The sequence below is a fragment of the Maniola hyperantus genome, chromosome 3 (genome assembly GCF_902806685.2).
Source record: "Maniola hyperantus chromosome 3, iAphHyp1.2, whole genome shotgun sequence".
Classification (NCBI taxonomy): Eukaryota; Metazoa; Arthropoda; class Insecta; order Lepidoptera; family Nymphalidae; genus Maniola; species Maniola hyperantus.
The window spans coordinates 3,413,513-3,438,099 of record NC_048538.1 but is presented as its reverse complement, the minus strand read 5'-3'; the positions used below and the strand labels follow the sequence as shown (position 1 = coordinate 3,438,099).

The 24,587-nt window shown below is 38.1% G+C and overlaps 2 protein-coding genes across 15 annotated transcripts in view; one reads left to right on the top strand and one right to left on the bottom strand.

Moving 5' to 3' along the window:
* Positions 1-20,847, bottom strand: part of Srrm234 (Serine-arginine repetitive matrix 2/3/4) — a 29,536-nt gene extending 8,689 nt beyond the window's left edge. For 10 of the 14 annotated variants that reach the window (XM_069509701.1, XM_034984425.2, XM_069509703.1 and 7 more), the window contains exons 1-10: positions 20,716-20,847; positions 20,265-20,523; positions 16,887-16,991; positions 7,039-7,254; positions 6,324-6,383; positions 6,200-6,226; positions 6,087-6,119; positions 5,236-5,347; positions 2,461-2,513; positions 14-2,092 (exon numbers count right to left, since the gene is read on the bottom strand). In XM_069509701.1, the coding sequence (XP_069365802.1) occupies positions 14-2,092; positions 2,461-2,513; positions 5,236-5,347; positions 6,087-6,119; positions 6,200-6,226; positions 6,324-6,383; positions 7,039-7,254; positions 16,887-16,991; positions 20,265-20,503 (2,924 nt within the window). In that variant the 5' untranslated portion in view covers positions 20,504-20,523; positions 20,716-20,847. Of the gene's footprint in view, positions 1-13; positions 2,093-2,460; positions 2,514-5,235; positions 5,348-6,086; positions 6,120-6,199; positions 6,227-6,323; positions 6,384-7,038; positions 7,255-7,677; positions 8,136-16,886; positions 16,992-20,264; positions 20,524-20,715 lie in introns of those variants that run through there. The other 4 variants (XM_069509704.1, XM_034984426.2, XM_069509702.1 and 1 more) reach the window with 3 other exon arrangements.
* Positions 20,848-21,180: 333 nt separating this feature from the next.
* thoc6 (THO complex 6) lies at positions 21,181-24,502 on the top strand. Its single transcript, XM_034984439.2, has 5 exons — positions 21,181-21,417; positions 21,533-21,720; positions 22,228-22,429; positions 23,249-23,411; positions 24,161-24,502. Exons 1-5 carry the CDS (start codon positions 21,314-21,316, stop codon positions 24,479-24,481), a joined length of 978 nt encoding a protein of 325 aa, XP_034840330.1. The 5' UTR covers positions 21,181-21,313; the 3' UTR covers positions 24,482-24,502.
* Positions 24,503-24,587: the final 85 nt, after the last annotated feature.

The following is a 24,587-nucleotide window of genomic DNA, read 5'->3' as shown; positions in this document are numbered from 1 at the left end:
AGTGTCACCTTACCTTGAAGATGAATATGAACGCGATCTCGAGCGGGAGGATCTCGAGCCAGAGCGAGACCGCGATCGAGATCGTGACCGCGACCTCGAGCGCGACGACGACCGCGACCAGCTGCGCCGAGACGCACTTCTATCGCGCTTCTTCTTCACTTCGGGAGAACTTTCCACGTTCACCGGACTTTCCTTCTTAGGCGTTACAGGCTTAATCGGACTTTTGTTGGCAATTTTTGGGGACTTCTTTTCTACTAATATGGGACTGACATTTGTTTCCTTTTCCTCTGGTTTGTTGTTTGCATCGAGAACAGCCTGGGAAGTCGACGCTTCGGCTTCCTCTTCGATCCTCTTTCGCTCCATCGAAGCTTTCGCCATTTGAGCTAATTTCTCTTTGAGTCTGTTTAACTCCTTGTTATCTATCTCATCCTGGCGCGCTCTCTCGTCGAGCCTCAGAAAGTCATCTTCCGAATCGTCATTTTCGCTGGACGAGCTGCGCATACACGCAGCCTTTGGTTTGTTGTATTTCTCGGCTACGTCCTTGCGTTTCTTCTTCTTCGGCTGAAGATCAGACGGCGATTTAATGTATTTCCTCTTATCCTTTTCTGGCAACTTCTCTATAATATCGCGGTATCTCTCCGGGCTGCGGCGCGCCGGCGAGTAGCTGAGACTCGATGTACTCCGGCTCCTGTGATTCGACCGCGACCTTGATCTATCTTTGTGAGATTCCTTGCGATCGTTTCTGTCTTTGTCGATTCGATCTCTTTGGTCTGGCTTGGGTGACGTAGCACGTCTCTCCGAACTCTTAAGTTTCAAGTTCGGTGTGCGGCTCTTTCGTTTCTCTTTCTTCGAGTGTCTGCGCTCTGGCGTCGACGATTTAGATCTACTTCGTGAAATTTTACGCCGTGTCTTTTCTACGGGCGTAGGAGACTTTCGTCTCTGTCTACTGTCGTCTCTTTTGAGTTCTGATGACTTCAAACTACTTTTGTACTTTTCTGATTTCCTCTGATTCGCTCTTCGGTCGGGAGATCCATGTCTAGCGTATTCTATAGATGGACTGCGCCGACGTTTTTCTTTAGGGGGAGATTCACTTCTCTGTTTATGATTTCGTGAAGTTTTACTTTCTTTTGACTTTGCAGGTGCTTCTGTTTCGGAGTCAGACGTCGAAGAGGGCTCGGCGGTTTTGTAATATCTCTCTGGTCCCTTTTTTGATTCTTTTTTATTAGATTTGTGTTCAGGAGCCCCTTCTTGATATGCTTGAGATGTTTCCGGTCTATCTCTCGAGAGGCTTCTATTCTTTTTTCGCTTGGTTTCATCGAAGCTGTCTCTATAGTATCGGTCATTGTCACTTCTGTGTCTTTTGTCATCTTCGTCTTTTCGGAATTCTTCCTGACGTCTACTTCTATAATCAGGCGACTCGCTTCTTTTTGGTCGTTTTTCTTCTCTTTTTCGTCTCACTTCTTCTTTTGGCTTTTCTTTTTTGTTATGAGTGTCGTCTTTTCCTCTTTTGTCAGGTGACGGACTCCTGCGTCGTCTTTTTTCTGGAGGTGGCGAGTCGCTCGACTGCCGTTGAATTCTCTTTTCCCTGATTTCTGATTTCTTAGGAGGTGGTTCTTCGGAATCGGAACGAGACGGGGATCGTTTTCGGTCGCGTTTAGACTGTCTGGAATCTTTTGCTCTTTCAATATCATCCCTGACACGGTCTCTGCTTTTATCTCTGCTTACGTATGATTTTTGTCTATATTCTGGTGACCTACGATCATCTCTGCGCCTGTAGTCCGGAGAGGACCTCCGTTCAACAGATCGCCGTTTTTCAACTGATCTACGTTTCTCAGCCGACCTGCGTCGTTCAATCGACCTGCGTTGTTCAACCGATCGACTTCGTTCATCGCGTCTTCTGCATGAATAATTCTGTCGTGAATTTCTTTGGTTTTCGTCGTATCGGTTATTGCGGTCTTCGCTTTCCCGATTCTTTCTTCGACTATCATTTTCTTGATCTTCTGGTCGCTCCCAATTCTTTTGGCGGATATCATTTTCTCGTAAATCAACCGGGCGTTCCCTTTGTCTCTCTTTGGTCTGCTTGACCGGTGAACTGCAACAATAGGTGGACACATGGACTTAATAGTAAAGTTGTCATAAAGTTATTAGTGTAGGTATGAGCCTCACGCATGGTTAAAATAAAATACTTAAAAAGGACGCGGGGTTTCTTTTTTGAAAATGAGTGGGCCAAAGGGTTATTAATATTTCCATGTTATCAAGTAGTATAGTAAGTAAATAAGCTTTTAATCTAACAGCAAACTACTTGGTACTATAAAATATCATCTCAATAAAAGATGGCGGCCCCAAAACAGCTTTTCTGTTTTTCGGCCATTTTAAATGAAAAAAGCTTTGAGTTACTCTCAAGTAGCGCCTAAAGATATTTTACTTCAAAAAATTTTACTGTCTTATTTCGATTCTTACCTCTCGCGGCTGGACGGCGCACTGCTGGCCCGGCGCCTGCTTCCCGACTTTTTCTGTTCAAAAATATATTACATCGTGAACATCGAGTTGCAATAATACGGCAATAAACACCAGTGCCAATACAAGAAGACTAGTGGTTATGGCAACTAAAAACATATTTTACTAAAATAATCCGAAATCCCTCACTTCACAGAAAATTTAGTGATTGAAGAATTTCTGTTTTCTTTAAAAATTAAACAACAAATTATTTTACACATGCACTTCTATTCGGAATCAGACAAAACAATTTAGAGGCGTTAACATAAAGTTCACTGTATTAAAAAGCTACTCACGAAAGCAAATATTGAATAAAAAAATTATTTAATGGACGAATTGTTAGTTCTCTTTGTACTTTCTCAATATATTACAATAAATATATCATCCATAACACTCTCTTCGATACAAATAAATATAGTAATGTCTAAACAAAAAAGAAAGGATTTGGCACTAGTGCATGTACCCCTTTTTATATTTATCTTCTAGATTAGTAACACATTAAAATGTTAATAAAAGTTGGTATGATACTTAAATACATAAATACATGTATTACACAAAATCAAATGTAATATAACTCTCTGGGACGTACCTTTTACAACAAACGGTGGTGGTAGTGTATACCATTTAAACATGTGGAGCATCCTTAATTAGTTTTGAGTCAATGAGAAGAGGGAGAATGTTATGGATTAGTTACATTTTTATAAACAATCAAGATCAACATGTGCGATACAAAAACGTGCTTGTATACAGGAACCGGGAGGATCGAAACTCGAGCACATCAACGCGAGCAACATTTAGTGACGGCTATGTATTACATCGATCGTGAGCACGTATTAGTCGTTATCGAGTACAAGGGGAAGGGGCACGAAGCACGTTTTTCCAGTGCACATAAGGCATACACGCTGCGAATAGCGATACCACCATCTGTTTGAGAGTACTACAAACACCATGCAGTTGTAATTCGTAACCAGTGCACATCAAGACCCTGACAATCGCCCATGTTTGTGAATTCTCTTCATAAATAAAGTTAGTCACAAATGTATATGAAAATGCAATACCAAATTGAACACATATTATTTTAGTTTTCACCTAACAGTGTTTTACGTGTTATTGTTTTGTGATATACTTACAGTATACGTTATTTCTTCAGATAAAGATGGCTATCCTATGAAATGATGCACAGTTAAACAGATAATTTTTACTGTCTATTTTTTGTATTTACAGACAAAAAAATAAATAAAAAATGATGTAAAAAGACAATAACCACAAATCAGATCTTAAACCCATCAATAAAAGATGTCCGTTCAAGAATTTAAACGGGTGAAAGTATAAGTTATAGTGAAATAAAACTCAGAAGCTCGTAGGGGTATGTATAGAAAAGGAAAAATGTCGCAAAACAAAATAGTGACACTACCTACGTTTCACAGTTTATGGCGAATGCATAGAAAAATAAAGGGACGTGTAAAACCATTTATACAATTACAAGGTTCAATTTTGAAAAATATTGTGCAAGGGCTTTATAGCTTTTTATATAAGATCAATATGATCGTTATTATTATGGTTCAAACAAAAAGAAAGCATAGTGCTACAAATTATTCTCTAGAGGACGACATGAGTAAGGGTTGGTGACATGTCAGTGTATTTGTGACAAGAAATCTCCCCAAAATAAAAAATCATTAAACATATCTGACACTCATATATAACCCAAATATCTCCACTTCTACCCATTAAAGTACAAGAGAGTAGTCACTAAAAAGTACCTAGAATTCAAAGATTGTGTAACATTCTCAATTAAAATAAATAAATAAGAAAATACGTAAAATTATCACGATGTTCTTAAATTATAGTATGTTAATTAAAATCTTTTTTATTTATTTGTCTTATATCGTCTCTGAAAATTCAAATCGTAGAAATAAAAGTTGAAAATGAAGAGAAAATAATACTTTTTTCAAGTTAAAATTTCCTGGTTAAATGCGCTGACTTAAAGATAAATATTATTGACTTCCAAAAAACCGGCCAAGTGCGAGTCAGGCTCGCGCAATGAGGGTTCCGTACTACAGTCGTATTTTTTCGACATTTTGCACGATAATTCAAAAACTATGATGCATAAAAATAAATAAAAATCTGTTTTAGAATGCACAGGTGAAGACCTTTCAATTTGATACCCCACTTGATATAGTTATCGTACTTAGAAAATTGAAAATACTAATTATTAGTTCATGACCACAATTTAATTTTTTTTGTGTAATGTAACCACAAATCACGCACATCGCTTTAGCGATAAGGCCGCCTTTGCATGCTACAGCTATTAGATTAAGATCCTGTATTGTGTTTTTTCAATGTTTACTTTGTGTTGTGTGCAATAAAGTGTAAAATAAAATAAATAAATAAATCACGGTTTTCAGATTTTTCCCCGAATGTCAGCTATAAGACCTACTTATCTGCCAAATTTCATGAGGTCAACGGGAAGTACCCTGTAGGTTTCTTGATAGACAGACAGATAGACAACAAAGTGATCCTATAAGGGTTCCGTTTTTCCTTTTGAGGTACGGAACCCTAAAAACGAGGAAGACCTTTTCCTTCATCAAAACAGACGATATAACAGACATTAAAAAGATTTGAATAGGTGCACCATCATGCTGTGTCCGAAACACAATCTTTGAATCAAATAATCGACCTAATCTCAAACTGCTAAATTATAAGGCAAGTCAGTAGGCATTGGCCTCATGTGATATTTACCTTCTTTTTCTTCTGACGTTCGTCTTCTGAGCTGGAATCGCTGTCGCCTTCCGAGCTGCTGGAACTTTCAGCGTTTGGCGACTTGGAACGCTTCTTCTTCTTCTTATCTTGCCTGACGAAATAAAGCTTCAGTCACATCGGAGTAACATAGTGCGACATTGCGGCAGGCCACATAGTTGCATGGCACAATAATTTAAAATGTAGCAAGACTGACTGTCGACAGACTGACGTATTGTTATAATAACAATACGTCAGTCGGCCGAACATGAAGATAATATTCCAATATTCCAATGTTGCCTCAATAGCTCAATGGTTAAGGTGCGGACTGAAATCCGAAAGGTCGGCAGTTCAAACCCCCACCCGTTGCACTATTGTAGTACCTACTCCTAGCACAAGCTTTACTCTTAGTTGGAGGGGAAACGGGAATATTATTCATGATTAGCATGGCTAATATTCTTTAAAAAAAAATGTTATCACGGCATTATAACAGACTGCTGAATGCTACTCAAGGCTGCAATATTAATATGTATTTTCATTTCTAGCATGCCAGCACCGAAATTATACACAAACAAAACTTTACTTTAGTGTTTTAAACAATTTGGAGATTATTTTAGAATTCAATACCTATTTTGATAGTTAGCCTCATACTCCGATTGCCATCTCGACCTGTTGCGTACTATACGAGCAGAATCTCAAGTATCACACAGCTTTTTCAACTGTATGTGATTGATATGTCAGTCAGTCAGTTTCCCATTTTACATTTAAAGACGTACTCATCCGCATGAATAAAATTTCTTTTTGAAATTGACACTGTCAGTTATTGTTAAAAGTCATTTAAACAATTTTCATACCTACGAATAAATCTCCATAACATTTTTCTTTGACTGAAATTATTAAAGGAACCTTTAGATATTTATTCAACAATAAAAAATAAACGTAATATTATGTATTTAATCGTACTTGCCTCTTAGTTAATGCTAGTGTCACCTGTCTAAGTTTAACAAAAAATGCATGAGATATTTTTGTAATAAAATAGGTAAAAGGTTATTAGTTTTTACAATAATTGTGTATTTTTAAGTAAAACTTACTTGTCTTTCTTGTTCTTCTTTGACTTTTTCTTCTTAGATTTTTTGGCTTCTGGTGATGTGCTGAAATTAGACATATTTTTCAAAGCACATAACACTAACATTTTAGTATCATGTTGTAACTATACAGGTAAATAAATTGACGATTCTTTTACCAACAAAAAATATTATAATTGAACCGGTCATTTCAAAGACCGCATAAGTCAAGTTTGTCGCAAACATACTTTTTATGAATTGAATGAACACTTCCTCAAATTAAGTAGACGCATACTCCATGAAGTCAGTACATTCATATCTATACTAATATTATAATTTCGAAAGTGTGTTTGTCTGTCTGCTAGCTTTTCACGGGTCATCCGTTTAACCGATTTTGATGAAATTTGGTACATCGGAGGACATACTTTTGATCCCGGAAAATCAAAGAGTTCCCACGGGATTTTTAAAAAACTAAATCCACGCGGACGGAGTAGCGGGCATCATCTAGTTCCTTATAAAGATCAAACATATTATTCAGCCCAAAAAGTCCTTTAAAATTCATTTACTTTTTTAATTTCAATTCTAATGTAGTAACTTATGCCGTATTTGAAATGGCTGATTCTTAATAGAAAAAATATTTCATAATACATTCTCTGGGAACTTATATCAACTGTTTATTGGTCAAGGTTTTGAACTATTGTTACATACTGTATATGTTCATACTTATACAACTTTATCATACCTTCGCTTCTTTTTCTTCTTAGTGACGTGCGTATCACGATCTTCCCTCTCGTGGCTCGGCGTCCTCACTAGCGGGTACCTCTGAGCCTCGTCCCGCGCCCGGCGCTCCGCGTCCAGGCTCGTCCCTTCCACGAACCGCGGCGATATGCCGAACGCGTCCCTGATCCGTGCATTTTTCTCTTGCTGGGCCTCCGCCACTGCATGAGTTTCGCGTACACTGAAAATCCAAGAAAATTTCAAGATGGCCGACACATAAAAAATTTTTCGTATGAAGATTTCGTTTCGTTGAGCACTAATTTGCTATTTACGGGACGATTGAAATTTATCGATAAGATAGCAGAATATACTTAAGCTCCAATTAGCTGGAAATAAGATGATATTTACCTGAATAGCACCTAAGTGCGCTAGAATAGGGAAATTGTAAATTAATTTCTCATATAAGTACTACTATATCTATAATAAGTCGTTTATTGCGGTACGAAATCGAAATGTTATTAACGCATATTGTTTCTGCGTAGCGTGAAATCGTTTAAAAATCCAATTAGCATTGTACGCGTATCATTAAATAAAAACAAAGGTGTTTTTATTGTTTTCATTCGATCTAGTTAGCGTCTAGATAAGTAATCGGTATACAACACACCTTATGACGGATCGCATAGATTTCCTCTCCTCGTCATTGGAGAGACAGACCTGCAAATTGTTGTTTATATTGTTGCGATTGGAGGCGCAACTGCATCGACAGCAGCAGCTTCTGAGCCCTTCGAGAATGGTTCTCAGAGCTGGTTCTAAAGGGTCTGCCGTAGCGGGGGGAGGTCTGAACGGTTCGATTGTGAGCTCGGGGTTAGGGTCGTGGGAGGAGGCGCGCGGCCTGCGCTGCGGGCCGGCGAGCACCGCTTGGAAGGTGCCTCGCCATAGCCGCTCGAACACCACGCGGTTATTGTGCTCGCGACGCGACGCTCGACCACGTTGCATTATAACTAAATCCTTAACCTAGTGGAAGACTTGTTTTCTTAAAGCTAGAATTAGACTAAGGCGGCGGGACCGCTGGAAGACTGCAAAGGCGTGGGGCGTGAGGTTACATGGTAGTCCGGCCGGCGGCGGCCCGGCGGCGCTACTGCAGGAATAACAGGAAGCACGCGACGCGCGCACCCTGCGCAATCAACCCATCTCCGCTTTACACCGCCCTGCTAACTACAAAGGCTTGCTTGCCCTTTGAGAAGAATAGCCCATATTTAACTATTTTTAGCTTGTTTAAACTAAAATTCTTATTCCTACTACACACAAAGGCTCAATTTATTCAAATTAGTTTTTCTGTGGTTAGTGAGGTACATCATAACTTTTTTTCATATTGATCATTTTTCCAAGGGTACAAATAATGTGGCGAAGACGTGAGACATAAGAATTTCATGGTTAGCAGGCAAATATTTGAAAAAGGCAACCGCCGAGTTTCTTGCTGGTTCTTCTCGGTAGGAAAGGCATTCCGAACCAGTGGTAGATGCATCCGACTATTCGAAAGTACTTGTAAAAGTTTATTTGAATCAAAAATATTTTTATTTTATTTAAAACATCAGTCAAGTACGAGTCGGACTCGCACACGAACGGTTCCGACTTCCGTACCATCGTACAAGATTTAACACTTTCATTTTGTTATTTTGATGGCGGCCATTTTGAAATTCTTATTCGGGGAACCAGGAAGCATAAACTTTGGCTCCTTGGATCCCCGGGGCCTATGGTACTCTATCTGTTTGTATTTTTGTTTGTTATGCTGAATAAAGGATATTTATTATTTGTAAATAAAAAATACACATTCTGTGAAAATTTCAACTCTACTTATTTATTATTGATTCATGAAATAGAGCCCGCTGACGGACGACGGCGGACGGGCGGACGGACAGCGGAGGCTTAGTAGGAGGGTTCCATTGGCACCTTTCGGGTACGGAACTCTAAAAAGGAAAAACGACTGACCGCAATTCTCTTGCAAGTGGGACAACATAAGAATCGAAACTACGTCAGCGTTCCTATTTTACGTGTTGAAGTACTACGTGTATCTCTGGCTACGTTTTGCGGTTTATTTTGGATTTGAGATTGATACAAGCAGTTGCCAAAAGCTAATGTGCTGTGTACGTACAAGTGTCTACGTTTCGCTGTCTTCAAACGCAATCACGAGACGTTTACGATATCCATCAATCTTCTTTTGCATGGATATAATTTATAGTCTTTCAAAGCCTTATAAATAACCGTATCGTTATCGAAAACTTCGCAAGGTTATGCAATACCAAAGAAACTGCAAATATTATATACTATTATACTTTAAAAATACATACTACCTTTTATCTACTTGGTACTATCACTGATTTATTTTTCCTTTAAAGCATTGAGGAAAGACCTTTTGTCGACCTCCATTTTGTATCATCACTTTATATCTTTTCCGATCAGTATCTTTTTATAATGCCTGTGCTCGCAATATCACTACCCTTATTATAGATGCGAAAGTGTGTTTGTTTGTTGGTTAGTCCTTCAATTACAATTACGACCGACGTGATTCTTGATTCGTGGTTTGCATGGGTATAGATATAGACCTGGAGAGTGACATAGGCTACTTTTTATCCCGGAAAATCAAAGAGTTCCCACTGGATTTTTTAAAACTTAAATACACGCGGACGAAGTTGCGGGCATCAGCTAGTTATAAAGATAAATTGCCAGTAGTTGGGAAGTAGGTAGATAACTACATGCAGAATTTGAAAACCTGGCGAACAAAAGACAAAAGAGGAAAAAAACTGAATGAAAGCTTTGAAATTTAATTGTAATTGACCGTTAATGGAAATCAAGAACTTTATACTGAACTAGCTTTTGCTCGCGACTTCATCCGCGTGGACTACACAAATTTCACCCCCTTAGGGGTTGAATTTTCAAAAATCCTTTCTTAGCGGATGCCTACGTCATAATAGCTATCTGCATGCCAAATTTCAGCCCAATCCGTCCAGGAGTTTGAGCTGTGCGTTGATAGATCAGTCAGTCAGTCAGATCAGTCAGTCAGTCACTCAACTTTTCCCTGTTATATATTTAGATTTTAGCACAGTTTTACTTGGAAATGAGTTCAGATTTGTATTCAATGTTAGAAAATCTTCGTGATTTAGAGACCGAAATTATCTCAATCACTTTGAGGAGAAGCGTAATACAATCAAGCTCCTCAATTCAAGAGGATTTTTTTTACACCAATGAATGAACATTTAACAAGTAGTCAAATCCAGAATAATCCCGAAGTTTATGGATATTTGGCGATCCTACAGAAGGCGTGACTGTGTAGCGTTTGGCGGACGAAATTAAATCTGTTAATTATTATATGAATTTCGCTAGTCGCAGTACATTATAGCCGTCACGTGTATTACGTTACTACGAGCAGTTAACTGATTGTCACGCCATTGTAGTTTATTAGCACTCTGATGATTAATTTATTATTTAAAAATGAGCTCAAAAACGAGTGGCTTATTTAAAAATGCACACATATAGTATAGTAGGTACGCGACAGGTCGAGATGGTAACCGCAAACCCCGATTGCCATTTCAAACTGTCGCGGACTACATATAATTATGTATAAGTCCAAATTGAAGTGGCAATGAGCAGGCCATTCTTGCCTAGGAGCGATGGCCGTTGGAGCCGGAAAGTTCTAGAGTGGAGACCGTTAATAAGTAAGCGTAGTGTGGGGCGCCCTCCAGCAAGATGGACCGACGATATAAAGAGGGTGGCGGGAAGCGGCTGGATGAGGAAGGCTGAGGACCGGGTGTGGTGGGGCTCTTTGGTAAAGGCCTATGTTTAGCAGTGCAGGCTGAAATGATTAGATGATAAAGTCCAAACTCGACTAAATCAGTCGAAAAATCAGTTACCAATTTGGACAGAATGACAACATAATATGAACAAGTCAACATAAAAACCGCTCACCAGTTCGACCGTTTATCGATTACTTTCTTCAAAAAAATTACATCTAGATCTAAGCGGGATTTGTGTGTGTTTTCATAAGGCAAGTTTTTACCAGAAACCGGCGTGCAGTATTCACTATTTCTTAAACCTTCCAAGTTTTATGTATTAGGTAAGTGATAGACAACCTAAGTGGAGTTTTTCACAACGGTACCTATGTAAAATTCCCAGTTGCACATCTCTTGTGTTTTTATCGCCCACGGCCGTGTTTCAATCTAAACCATTCTAAATATATAACTGGAGTGGGTTTTACGTGTTTTTTATGGACTTGCAACAAATTGTTCGTATTTATTTTGATCATAAATTATTTTCAGCACATATAAATTTTGGACGTTGCGAATAAATTATTATGATCGAATTCTAGCTATAATGTTTTATGAAAAACTTTTGAATGGAAGAGAGCTTCGACAATGCTTCATACGAAAAGCAAAAATCTCAATTCCCCTTGAATTTGTTGTGCAATTGAAATGGGTATTTTTTTCAATTATTTATTACTAGCTTATGCTCGCGACTTCGTCCGCGTAGACTACACAAATTTCAAACGCCTATTTCACCCCCTTATAGGGTTGAATTTTCAAAAATCCTTTCTTAGCGGATGTCTACGTCATAATAGCTATCTGCATGCCAAATTTCAGCCCGATCCGTTCAGTAGTTTGAGCTGTGCGTTAATAGATCAGTCAGTCATCCGTCTTCCTTTTATATATATTATTTTAACAAAGTTCTTGTCATAATGCCTGGAGATCATGTACCTACGTACAACAAAAACTTTCCAATTTTAATTAACAATTAGAGACCTCAAACCGTTCGTTAGGTACAAACATGCGAGTTCTCTTTTCTGCTCGTGCTCTTTGGCGTGAAGTAAGACTTGACATTTCCACAGAGAGCTTGTTGAAAACGCTTTTAGGTCGACAGAAACTGTTGTTAAAGATATTGAAATAGTTTTTCGCAGATAATAATGTTATATTATTGAGGTAGACATGATTTACGCTACATATACGTTAGAAAAAACTTGATAGAGCTTTTATTTCATTTGAGATTTAATTATCAAACTATACCGAATAATATCCTACATGTTTTATTTCGTCGGCATCGACCGATAGACGTCCACAACTGGATATAGGTCTCCTGTACACTTCCACATGATGCGGTTTTACGCCGCTTGTATTCAGCGGCTCCCTGCGACTCGTTTCATGGCATCTGTCCACTTAGTGAGGAGTCTACAAACGCTTTTCGGTACGAAGGCGCCATTCCAGCACCTTGAGACCTTAGGTCATCTTCGAAATTATGTACCCTGCCTATTGCCATGTTGACTTCTGCTTTTACTGATCTCGGTCTCTGTCGGTTCCGCAATTTTTGGTATTATACTTATTTAAAATTATTTAGAATAGGAGAATGTTTATTTATTTAAACTTGTATCATACCGATATAATTGGTCCGAGATTAAACGGAATACCGATGCCAAATGCCAAGTGCTAAATGATTAACACCTTGTCAACATGTTCATGCTACTATGTGTGTTAATGGGACGAAATAATTAATAATCCTGCTCTAAACATCTGCGAGGAAAAGGTTTGTTTACAATAAAAATATACAATAATGAAGCAGTATTGAAAGTTTCAGATAAAAATGGTCAACATATAAATGACGAATCTATTGCTGTTGAAAAAGAGAATTTATATTAGGTCACAACTCACAACGCACGCACTGTGATGGACATGTATACGAGTACAAGTACGCTGGAAGAGGTGTGCTATATATAATGACTGTTAGGTGATCATTTTATTTCACAGAAGTAGAACAATTAATAAAACTACAAGACAAAAGGCTTTTCGCAATGATGCCTGATGAATACTTCAGACTGAAAAGCGCTCGTATTGAATAGCATGAAAAACTTCGTATTGTTCGCTTAATTAATAAGCATTGTTTCCCGAAGCTCTCAGAAAATCTGAACCAGAATTTATTAATCACAATATATTTGAAAGCGATTTTAAAATCATTTTTGAGCTGAGTTCCTGAGGACCTAATGTTTTTTGACTCTCGAAAAATTAGAAAATATTTAACGGCAATTTTGTTGAAATGAAATGTAAGATTATGTTTAAATTTGATTATTTGTATCGTATTGGAACAAAGGCTTTTTTATTTGTTTATTTTTAAAGGCAATTTTGGGAAATTTTGTAATTTTAGACTGAATGCGAAGGGTGGAAAACAGGGGTGACAGCGATCGATATAGGAGACCTACGAGAGATTGTCTACGATAATACTCTCGACTAATTCGCAGTGCACCGTAATATATTTCGCGGGACACTTTCCAATGTTTAGAAAATATCGAGAGTCCAAAAAAATCATTTAAAAAAGAACTGATTTAATTACCTATTGCTACTACCGGAACACCGGCCTGCCCCACACGATTCTTGTGTGGGTAACGCACAGAGGTGACCAAAGCCAATCAAGTGGTTAAGGACAACGCTAGCGGCAAAGTCTCGGGTTGTAACTGTAGATGGCTTCATCTACAGTCGCTAGTGTTAAAGCCGAAATAGTATGGAGGACATATAAACGTCAAAAAATTAAGATAGGACATGTTGCCAGTTAGGACATGTTGCCAGTTCACAGTCGATTAACACTTTTTTTGATCATGGCATCAGTACTCTTATTATAAATGCGAAAGTATGTTTGTTGGTTTGTCCTTCAATCACGTCGCAACGGTGCAACGGATTGTCGTGATTTTTTGCATGGGTATAGATAAAGACCTGCAGAGTGACATAGGCTACTTTTTATCCCGGAAAATCAAAGAGTTCCCACGGGATTTTTTAAAAACCTAAATCCACGCGTACGAAGTCGCGGGCATCAGCTAGTAATGTTCATAAAGGTTAAAAGTGTGAAATCTTGTTTCTCAAATTCTCACGTACCCAATCGTATATGCGGACAAGGGGTCTACTGGCATTAACTAAAACACAATAATATCAATCGCACTGTCCTTTTATCACAAGGACCAAGTTAAAAGGATAGCAGTTCGCACTACTTTTATTCTTGTTTGCTCGGTCAAGTAAACAACAACAAAAGAATTTTCACCTACTTCTACCCCTTAAGAAAACACAGTACAGCGAAATTAAAAATAAATAAGGTTGTGCAATACAACCCCTCGGTAAAACCCTGCCTCGCGTATCGTAGGGTGTGTGCGATCAATAAAAGGGTCACTTTTTCTAGGACAATAAGGACTTAGTACTGTCTATATTAGTTTAACTAGGTACGCTTTTTTCTTGGAAGTGGATTCTAAGTAACCGGCGCAGACTTTGTCAACGTATGACGGTCATAATCATGACCTCCCTGACGTAGTAATGAGCGCTGTGGGCTTTATAAGTGGGAGGTCGCGGATTCGATTCCCCTGTTGGGGCAATTTGGATATTTATATTTTCTAAATTGTCTCCTGTCTCGTCTGGTGGAAGGCTTCCGCCGTGGCTAGTTACCAGTACCACCCTACCGGCAAAATCGTGCCGCAAAGTGATTTTGCATTCCGGTACGATGCCCTATGAGGAATATGGGACTAATGAAACTGCCTTACTCCTTCCCAAGTTAGTAAGTTGTAATGGAATTTAATAAATCTATATTTTTGCCGTTGAGACGTTGGGGTCCAAAGGTGCTGGAATGGCGACCTCGCACTGGAAGACGCAGCGTTGTAAGACCCCCACTAGGTGGACGAACGACATCAGACGAGTCGCAGGGAGCCGCTAGATCCAGGCGGCGCAAGACCGTGGCGTGTGGAAGTCCCTACAAGAGACCTATGTCCAGCAGTGGACGTCTATTGGTTGATAATGATGATGATGATGATATTTTTGCTAAATCCGCTTTTACAGTAATGCAAAATAGAATTTATTCTAACCTCGTTTAAAGCTCAATGTACCTATATAAACTGGACAGGGTTTCATAAATGCATTAGCTGATGTCCGCGACTTCGTCCGTGCCGATTTAGTTTTTTTGAAAATCCCGTGGGTACTGTCGATTTTATGGGATAAAAAGCAGCCTATTCACTCTCCAGGTCTTTAACCATACCCATGCAAAATATCACGACAATCCGTTGCTCCGTTGCGACGTGATTGAAGGACAAACCAACAAACACACTTTCGCATTTATAATATGGGTAGTGATACACTGTGTAGAATTGAAAGCGTCGTGTATGACTTGGGCGTAACAGCGATCAATATCTATAACAAGGGACTAGGGGGGACAAACTGACCTCCCATAAGGGACTCCCCATAATGTAATGTCTTTGGTAAATATAGACCGGGCTGCAAGATGAATTTCGTTTGCAAAATATGAGGGTCGCGCTTTGATTTTTGTTATATTATATTCTTAGGATCACAAAGACGTAAGTATAGTTTTGGTGTCGCCAACAAGTTGTGTTGTCCTGAAAATACGAGTTACAAGTAACCAGTATGACGTATGTAAGCACTGAGAAAGGTCTTTTGAAATATTTCTTGCACATTGTAAAAAACCGTCCAAGTGCGAGTCGGACTCGCGCACGAAGTACCATCTAAATATATAAAACAAAAAGGTGACTGACTGACTGATCTATCAAGGCACAGCTCAAACTACTGGACGTATCGGGTTGAAATTTGGCATGCAGATAGCTATTGTGACGTAGACATCCGTTAAGAAAAGATTTTTTAAACTTCAACCCCTAAGGGGGTAATATAGGGGTTCGAAATCTTTTTTGTCCATGCGGACGAAGTCGCGGGCATAAGCTAATTTATACTAATATTATAAATGCGAAAGTGTGTCTGTCTGTCTGCTAGCTTTTCACGGCCCAACCGTTCAACCGATTTTGATGAAATTTGGTGCAGAGTTAGCTTATATCCCGGGGAAGGACATAGGGTACTTTTCATCCCGGAAAATTGATGAGTTCCCACGGGCTTTTAAAAAACCTAAATCCACGCGTACGAAGTCGCGGGCATCAGCTAGCTATCTATAAAAACGAGCAAAAAATCACGTTTGTTGTATTTGTCGTTACAGAAATACATCGTCTGTGAAAGTTTCAACTGTTCATCACGGTTCATGAGATACAGCCTGGTAACAGACAGACAGACAGATAGACAGACGGACAGCGGAGTCTTAGTAGGTCTCACCCTTTGGGTACGGAAGCCTAATTATCTGAACTAATCTCCATGGGATTTAAAGGTACTAGATCGTGATATGTAAATGACGGATTGTCTAAAATTATTTCGATCAGATTCAACAAAATATAGAACTATCTCTTTAGTATTATCATATTTTATTCCAGGTAGATAGGTAGCATGTAAACAGGTAGGTAGCTATACGAGTACAAATCTTTCTAATTATGCTTCCTCCGGGCGAGCGAATCGATTTTCCGGCTGATTGCTTATTAAGCTAATTGTTTTTATGCTTGTTTCGATACGATTACTCGCTACTACAAAGACTCTAAATAAATGATATGCAAAACAGAATGAAAATAACTAAATAGAAACTAGAAATTCGAATTGACAATATTGTTCTGTGTTAAAAAAAAGTTGCACTATAGCTTAAATAAAATTCGTAGGTACTATAATTATTGCTAACGTTGCAAGAAAAATATTCCACATTCACCAATTTACCTACCAGCTTTTGCCCGCGACTTTGTCCTCATTATATAATGTGTAATGTTATTAGGGTTCCGTAGCCGAATGGCAAAAAACGGAACCCTTATAGATACGTCATGTCTGTCCGCCCGTATGTCACAGCCATTTTATTCCGAAACTATTAGAGCTATACTGTTGAAACTTGGTAAGTATTATAGATTAAGTTTCTTTTTATTTCTATTTCGAAAATCAACCCTTCGCACAGAGTACAAAAACCAGCGATATTGAAATATTTAATACTCACGCTATTCTTCCAAATTCATCCCTGGGCACATCCTTGTCTGCACCTGCTTCGGACAGCTTCGCTCTGAACGCCGCGACCCGCGCCGCTATTTCCTCCTTCGGCAACCTGCGCAACCACACCAAAGACACGCTCATTATTAATAAACCCTTTTAAATGATTTATTTTAATAAAATTAATTATTTTATTAATATTTGTTTCGCCAGTCTTCCGCGTAGAAGCGAGTGTGTTAACCACGTTCTTGTATGTAATCGAATCTCAAAATAAATAGTGAGCGGTCGAATCGCATAACGCGTAAGGCCTAGTGCCCACTAGGTTTTTATTAGATACGATGTTATTTAGGTCTTGCGCTAGATGCTAGATACACGGTGTAACCAGAACGCTAGCAAAAACTTAGCGTTATTGTTATAATGGCACCGATTCCGTTGTCTTTCTCTAAACTTAATTTAGAGTATCTGCATCCTTTTCTTTTTAACAATGCTAAAAAGGGACAGAACATGAACTGTACATTTAAAGACTAAATTTTAGTGCACGCTACAAATTTAAACAGTAGGCTCGCGACTGTGCGCTAAAATCACGGGTTTACCATCTAAAAATAAAATTTAAAACTGTCAAACTGCGTCTGTTCTTTTCATATTACATTAGTATGCGAATACTCTAAAATTAGGTTGTGCTCAGAGTCAGTACCAGTCTAAATACAATACCATACTAATTACCATTTTCCTCGTTTTGTAGTTTTAGTGATTTAGTATTATTCAAACCCGCAATATATTGCGTAAAATCTGAGGTCAATGCGGGCGCCTTAAAATAATAGAGTTTAGATTAATAGAGCGCACCTTGACTTTGCTCAGATTTAAGTCAGTCAAAACGAGACGGATTTATGTCAGCGATATAAGGCTGTCTTGTTTTAACAGTATCTTAAGTCTGAGCAAAGATGGAGCAAAGTTAAAGTTCGCTCTATAATGTCAGCCTGTCAGCCTAAATCCAATAGTTGACGTCTATCGGTTGATGACAACGACATCAATTCATTTATTAGAAAAAAGCGCACTAATCACAAGTGTACACTAGACCTAAACTCACCAAAGCATGATACGGTGTTGTAATCACGGAATTACTTTAGAAAACAATAAAAAAGCGCGATAAGACGCGCACGGCGTGCGGCCGTAAACCGAATGCGATGAAAAAGTAAAAACTTTGCGAAGGACCCTAAGTATGTATGTAATTTATTGATTCGACTCGTGCGCAAGGGCTAATGCCCCTAACGGAGGGTTGATAAACTTAATATATGGACTTCGGGGGAGGCAGGATTTGTATGGAAATATAAAGGGTCCTTTATCAAACATTATATCGAGCACGGCACGTGTCGATGTCGTGTATGGCTGATGACGCAAGGTGCAATAATTAAAATTATAACAAAAATCGTAAATCTGTTTATCGTAAATAATAAAACTATTTTATTTTTTAGTTAAAAAATTGTTTTGTCAGTTTGTTTTGAATCTAAAAACAATATAACGGAAGAAGTTTAAAAATTAGACACATTTTAAAAATTAAAATTGTATAGTATGATGAAAGACCAAAGTTGGACTGATTACTGTAACGGCGGTTACACACTCATCTGATCCGAGTTCATGAAAATACGTTCCATTTTGTTTTGTATGGGAGCTTCTGACATAATATATCGTAGATAATCGCTGGTATTCTCACGGATGACAGATAGAACTTGGATGACGGAAGTGCAGTGCGTAATCACTGTAAAGACTAAAGAGTGATGCAGGGTGCACCTTTATGTGCTTTGTAGTATGCACCATACCTCTAAACACCTGAAGTTAACTTCTTCATGAAATATGTAATTAACTGAGCGAAGTGATGCAGTAACACCACACCAAGAGCAGGTTGATTCCGATAAAAGGTGCATCAATCATTATTTCAATCTCGATTATTGGTTGTGATTGGCTAAATTTATGGATTTTTGCTGCAACTGTGCATTTTAACGAGTAGCAGAACGGTAGGGCGCCTGCTCCAAACTTAAAGGAAGCAATGTCTTTTTGGAGTGAACCACTACCTCCTGAGTGTTTGAGTTAAAAAGAGTTCAATAAAAACTTGCTCAAAAGGTGCAGTATACGGCAGAAAATATTGTACATCTACCTTTAGAAAGAGATAGCGGTTTCCTAGAGTGTTGTCTCTGTCATTGAGACAGACAGAAAGTCTCATAGGTATGAGTGACAGAGACAACGCTCTACAAAGCCGAAATCTCATACAATATTTCTTGCCAGCTACTGCAGTCAAACCGATTTATGAAATCTGACTGGTACAGTTACTTCCATTTTTAGAGAAGGATTTAAATTTAGAAAAAGGATATTCATATATCACCATTCACATTTTGAGCAACATTATAGGGTTACAATATGAAGTCCAGAGTTACACTGCTATTTCATACAATCCAATGATCTGTGTCAATTAGTATGATTTCATTGTAAGTCTCAAAAAAGCACTCAGATTTATTAATGTTATAAAAAGTATGTACAAACTACATGCAATCAAAACTGCATACAATAAATTAAATCCACACAAATTAATTCAAGTTTTCAAGGTTGTTTGGTACCAACTACCAAGTTTTAGCAAAAATTATTTTAATACTTTGATGCACTGTCTTGTAAAATTAATAAAAAAATTGTAGTATTAATGCTGTTCCACGCAGTTTTCAATATAGTTCATCATCAACCAATGGGAACTATTACCACCACTCACCATTTTGCACAGGTCTCCCTTCAGAATAAGAAGGGGTTTGAGCCCTAGTCCACCATGCTGGCCAAGTACAGATTGGGAGACTTACACCTTTGAGAACATTTTGGACAAAAATCAGGCATACAGATTTTCTCACAATGTTTTCCTTCACCATAAGATATTCAATTGCTTTAAAACATGCATAACTCTTAAAAAATTACAAGTGGTCCCTAGTATTGAATCCCAGACCCTGTAGAAGCCAACATCATAATTACTAGACTATCACTGCTGTTCTGCTGTTTAATGGTTGCAGTAAAACTATTGTAACTATAATTTACTATTGACGTTATAATACTCTTGGTTAAGAACAGTGTATTTCCAATTGTGTTACACATTATCCAATAACAAGGATTGTGGTTATCCAATTAATTGTATTACCATTAGGCAGTCTGTTGTAATCTGCATTAATACATGGAACAAATGAATTCTATTTAGAACTACAAATAACAATTTAGAATAGTCTCAACTAACAAATTATTATTATAATAATGTTGCTAAAATTACAAGATACATAGTTTTGAGTGGAGTTTGTAGGAGGCACAAAACCATGTCTAGCAATCACTAATTTTTATAATATTATTAACAAAACTGACTCACCCTTGGTCTTCTAGTGTGTCCTCTAACTCTGCACATTTTACTTCAATTTTTCTCTTCCTCTCATGATCGAGGATTTCACGATTCGGCTGTTTATTTGATGCAGAATCCAATTTCGCGATCTCATCCTCAGTTCTATAGTTCACAGAATCTTTGGTTTTTCGAACAGAAGCCCAATTTCTTTGCACGTAACCATTCGTACCGGAACCTCTTGGCGTTGTCAAACCAATCCCATTGTACATCTTGAAGATCTAACTCCCAACTAAAATAGGAAAAATATGGGAAAAACACATTATTTTCACATTACAAGTTATTTCTCTTTCTACGTCGCGCGTGCAATTTGATACGTAAGCAAAAATAGCTAAGCAGTCAGCGAATACCACATACACGACATATTTGTATACTCGCAAGCTTCAGATTTAAAGACTAGGTCAACTTTATAATATAATCTTACCAATGGCGAGGAGCTCTAAATATTTGATTTCACAAAAAATACGTCCATCTTGGTTGAGGATTTTATTTTTTCTGGTGTCCACAGATAACTGATAAATATCCTATTCTTGGTGTTCTAAACTCGTGGTTGTCTATGGTATTTGAGAATTGTCTGATGTCTGTGTTGCTCGCAATATTATGATGACGATTCCAAAGAAGTTGAAACAAAGAAGTTGGAAGTAGGTACTACTATGAGTTGAAAAAATATGGTAGTGGCCACCGTGGAAGAGTAACTTGTGTGTGTTCTGTGTTCTGTTCATAGAGTAAAAGGGTCAAAAGAGCTAGAACCCAGAGCCGTAAAACCATAAAACCAGTTAAAAAACATAGAATAAAGTTAAAAACAATGTTATTGGTCCGTGGTTAAAAACGTTCCGTTTTGGCGTTAGGCCTTAAAGGATTGTTATCCAGGGCCGTAAAATAAATTAAAAAAAAAAAAAACGTTTTGGCGTTGTTTTGGGTTAGGTAAATTAGGTTATGTTTGTGTTTATTTTGTCGCGAAAACTAAATGAAGAATTACCAATAGATCTCTTATTTTAAACGCAGATAAATACAGAATAAAAATGCTCGGCAGAATGTTATATAACACAGTCCTTTCTCAAACATTTTCACCGTGCGGTAAATATTTAGTAGCCGGCAATATTTATGGTCAGTTGGCTGTTTTTGAGTAAGTATATTCACATTTTCCTATATTTAACATAATTTTTAGAGTATTTACTCATTTTAAAACCCGTTTGCTTGGTATCGTTGTGAAAATATCAATAAAACTGTTCTTTTTTCAGTCTAGATAATATTTTTAATCCAGTCATAGAACTCCTCACTGCTGACTACAACAAGCCAAAACACATTCACACCCTTGAGTCTGGCAGTCAAGTATGTAGCCTAGTAACTACAAACAAGTTTCTTGTGGTTGGTACAGTCAATCAAATATCTGGATGGGATTGGAAAGCTATAGAACAATCGAAATTGGGTATGTAAATTGTAAGGTATTTGTAATGTTTTAGCGTTTAAACTATTGTGAGTGATTTCCATTATCTTCCATGGTCTTACACCCGGCTTTACTGTAGTCGACGCTAGCCAGACTAGTTTCGAACCCTTCCGGGGTACTTTTTCTCAGGGATTCAGTTAGCGCATGCGTCGCATTTGAGACCGCGCGCCGCGCGCGCCTCTGTTCCTCAGCCACCTGCGCAGCGAGCTGTGCGGGCTGCTAAATAATGCTAAAAATAGTCTAATAACATGCTAAATTACTCGTCATCATCATCAACCAATAGACGCCACCACTGGACATAGGTCTCTCATATGAACTTCCTCACGCCACTGTCTTGAAGGTCCATCTAGTGGGCGTCTTCCAATGCAACGCTTTTGGGTGCAAGGTCGCCATTCTAGCACCTTGGGACCCCAATATCTGATGATTTTTTGAACTATGTGCCCTGCCCATTGCCACTACTCAATCACTTAGCTGGTTTTATTTTCATAGGTAAACCGTCATGGACTATTGAGATACGGGCACACTCATTAATTGAGAACTGTGATATCAATTGTCTATGGTACTCCGAAGAAGAAGCGAAGCTGTATGCAGGCTGTGGTGACAATAAAATATATGTGTATAATCTGGAGGATGGCCGACTTGTTAACACATATGAAGGTCATTCAGATTATGTGCATTGTATACATGGCAAGTAAGTTATTTTGTGAACTTTTTTTATTTGACAGGAAAATCAACAGCAAAACAATGATTAAACTTAGATGCTAAAGTAATTATAGAATTAATATGGCCAAAAAAATATTACAGATTTTCTCAAAAAAATTAACAAATTCGAGGTATAACAAAAATACATCTATATATCTTAAACTTAAATACAAATAAAACAAAACGAACTCAATATTGAGTGTATAAAATGTTTTCATATAACAATAAAATACACATACTAATTTGAGTAAAATATGAAAAGTTCTCAAAATTTATGCACTATACCAAAAGTGGATTAAGAAAATAAAATATTTAACAACAATATATACTTAGAAATATATAATTTGTACAGTTGTTATTGGCACTTGCGATGGTTTCTGGACATATTACCAAAAGTGGCATGCAAATCACGTTGCAATGTCTGCATTGATTGAAGGAAAAACCAACAAACAAACACACTTTCGCATTTATAAAATGGGTAGTGATCCCTCATTGCTGGGGGTCGAGATCCCTTTCCATTAGTCCTATAATGGTAGGGGTTCTCTTGGGATAGTAATGTGGTGGGCTCCTAGATTCTTCGGCATACAACTTGACTAAGAGAAAGAGATTTCGACTCTTAGGTTAATTTACAGTTATTATCAGATGTTAGTTATAATAACCGAGACCGGCTTAACATGCTCCCATGCTCCATGTAAACGAAAAGGCCAAATTTGGATCTCCAAAGTCGGCCACCCATCCAGTTACCAAGTTGGGTCAACATTGCATGTGTATTATAGTTAGTAAATAAATACAAATGCTTCTGTTTTAGTGGTCAACAGTTAATCTCATCAGGCGAAGACGGATTAGTGCTGCTCTGGGACACGAGAACTAAGAAGCCACACAATAAAATAAATCCTCACTCGAACAGCAAAGTAGCGCGACCTGATATTGGCAAGTGGGTTGGTGCAGCTGCGTTGGGGAATGATTGGGTTGTGAGTATAACTTTTTTAATATTTTTTCATAATATTAATTTTTTTTTTTACTTTGTTAGATATATTTTTACTCTTATTTTTTATTCTTATTTTTTTACCATTAATTTGTTTTACTAGTAGATATAATATACAATATACATTTAAATTTTGCTTCTTCAGTTATTTTAATATATCGATTACAAACCTCGTTTAGTTTAAAAGGACTCTGCTAGCGCCTCGTCCTTTCAATATGATTCTATAACTGTGAGGAGAGAGAAGGAGACCGAGTGTTCGGTGTCTATCAGCCTCACTATTCGCCTATGAACAAACGGAACGGTATACTATTAATACGTAAATACACTGATGTTACTCTTACTTATAGCGTTGTCCTTGACCCGCTCGATTGACTTGCCCACAGGCTTCGCTTGGATCTTACCTCTACCGTTACGCACACATAAATCATGTGCGGACAGGCAGGTGTTCGGTAGTAGTAATTAAATCAATTCACGTGTTAGGGGTGTTAGGGTTGTGCTATAGGTTAGGCGGCACAATACGTTTTGTATTATAAATTTTAGAGCCTCAATAGCTCAACTGGTAAAGGAGTGGACTGAAAACCGAAAGGTCGGTTCAAACTCCGGCCGTTGCACTATTCTCGCACCTACTCCTAGCACAAGCTTCACGCTTAGTTGGAGAGGAAAGGGGCATTTAACATGGCTAATATTCTTTTATAAAAAAAAAACAAAAAAAAAACTTTTTATTTTTACTTCTAGGTTTGTGGAGGAGGCCCTAGACTGTCCCTCTGGCACTTACGTTCCCTGGACGTGGTCACAGTATTCGACCTCCCCGACACCGGCATCCACGTGGCGTTCTTCCACGACGACTGCGTGTTCGCTGGCGGCACGGCCAAGCACCTCTACCAGCTCAGCTACTCTGGCGACGTCAGAGTTGAGCTGCCAGTCTCCGCAACCACAGTGTACTCTGCTGTGTTGAGAACGACCCCGCGGAAAGTGCTGTCGATCGCGGGATCTAGCCCGGAGGTCGATTTGTGTACTACATTTAATTATAGAGACCAAGTGCTGCATTTTCGATAAATGAAAATAAACATAAGTATTTCTATATCTGTGTGGTTTTATTTTTAGCCAATTTCTGAAGAAGTTCCATTTTATACCCATTCTTACAATATTTATATCAACCAAG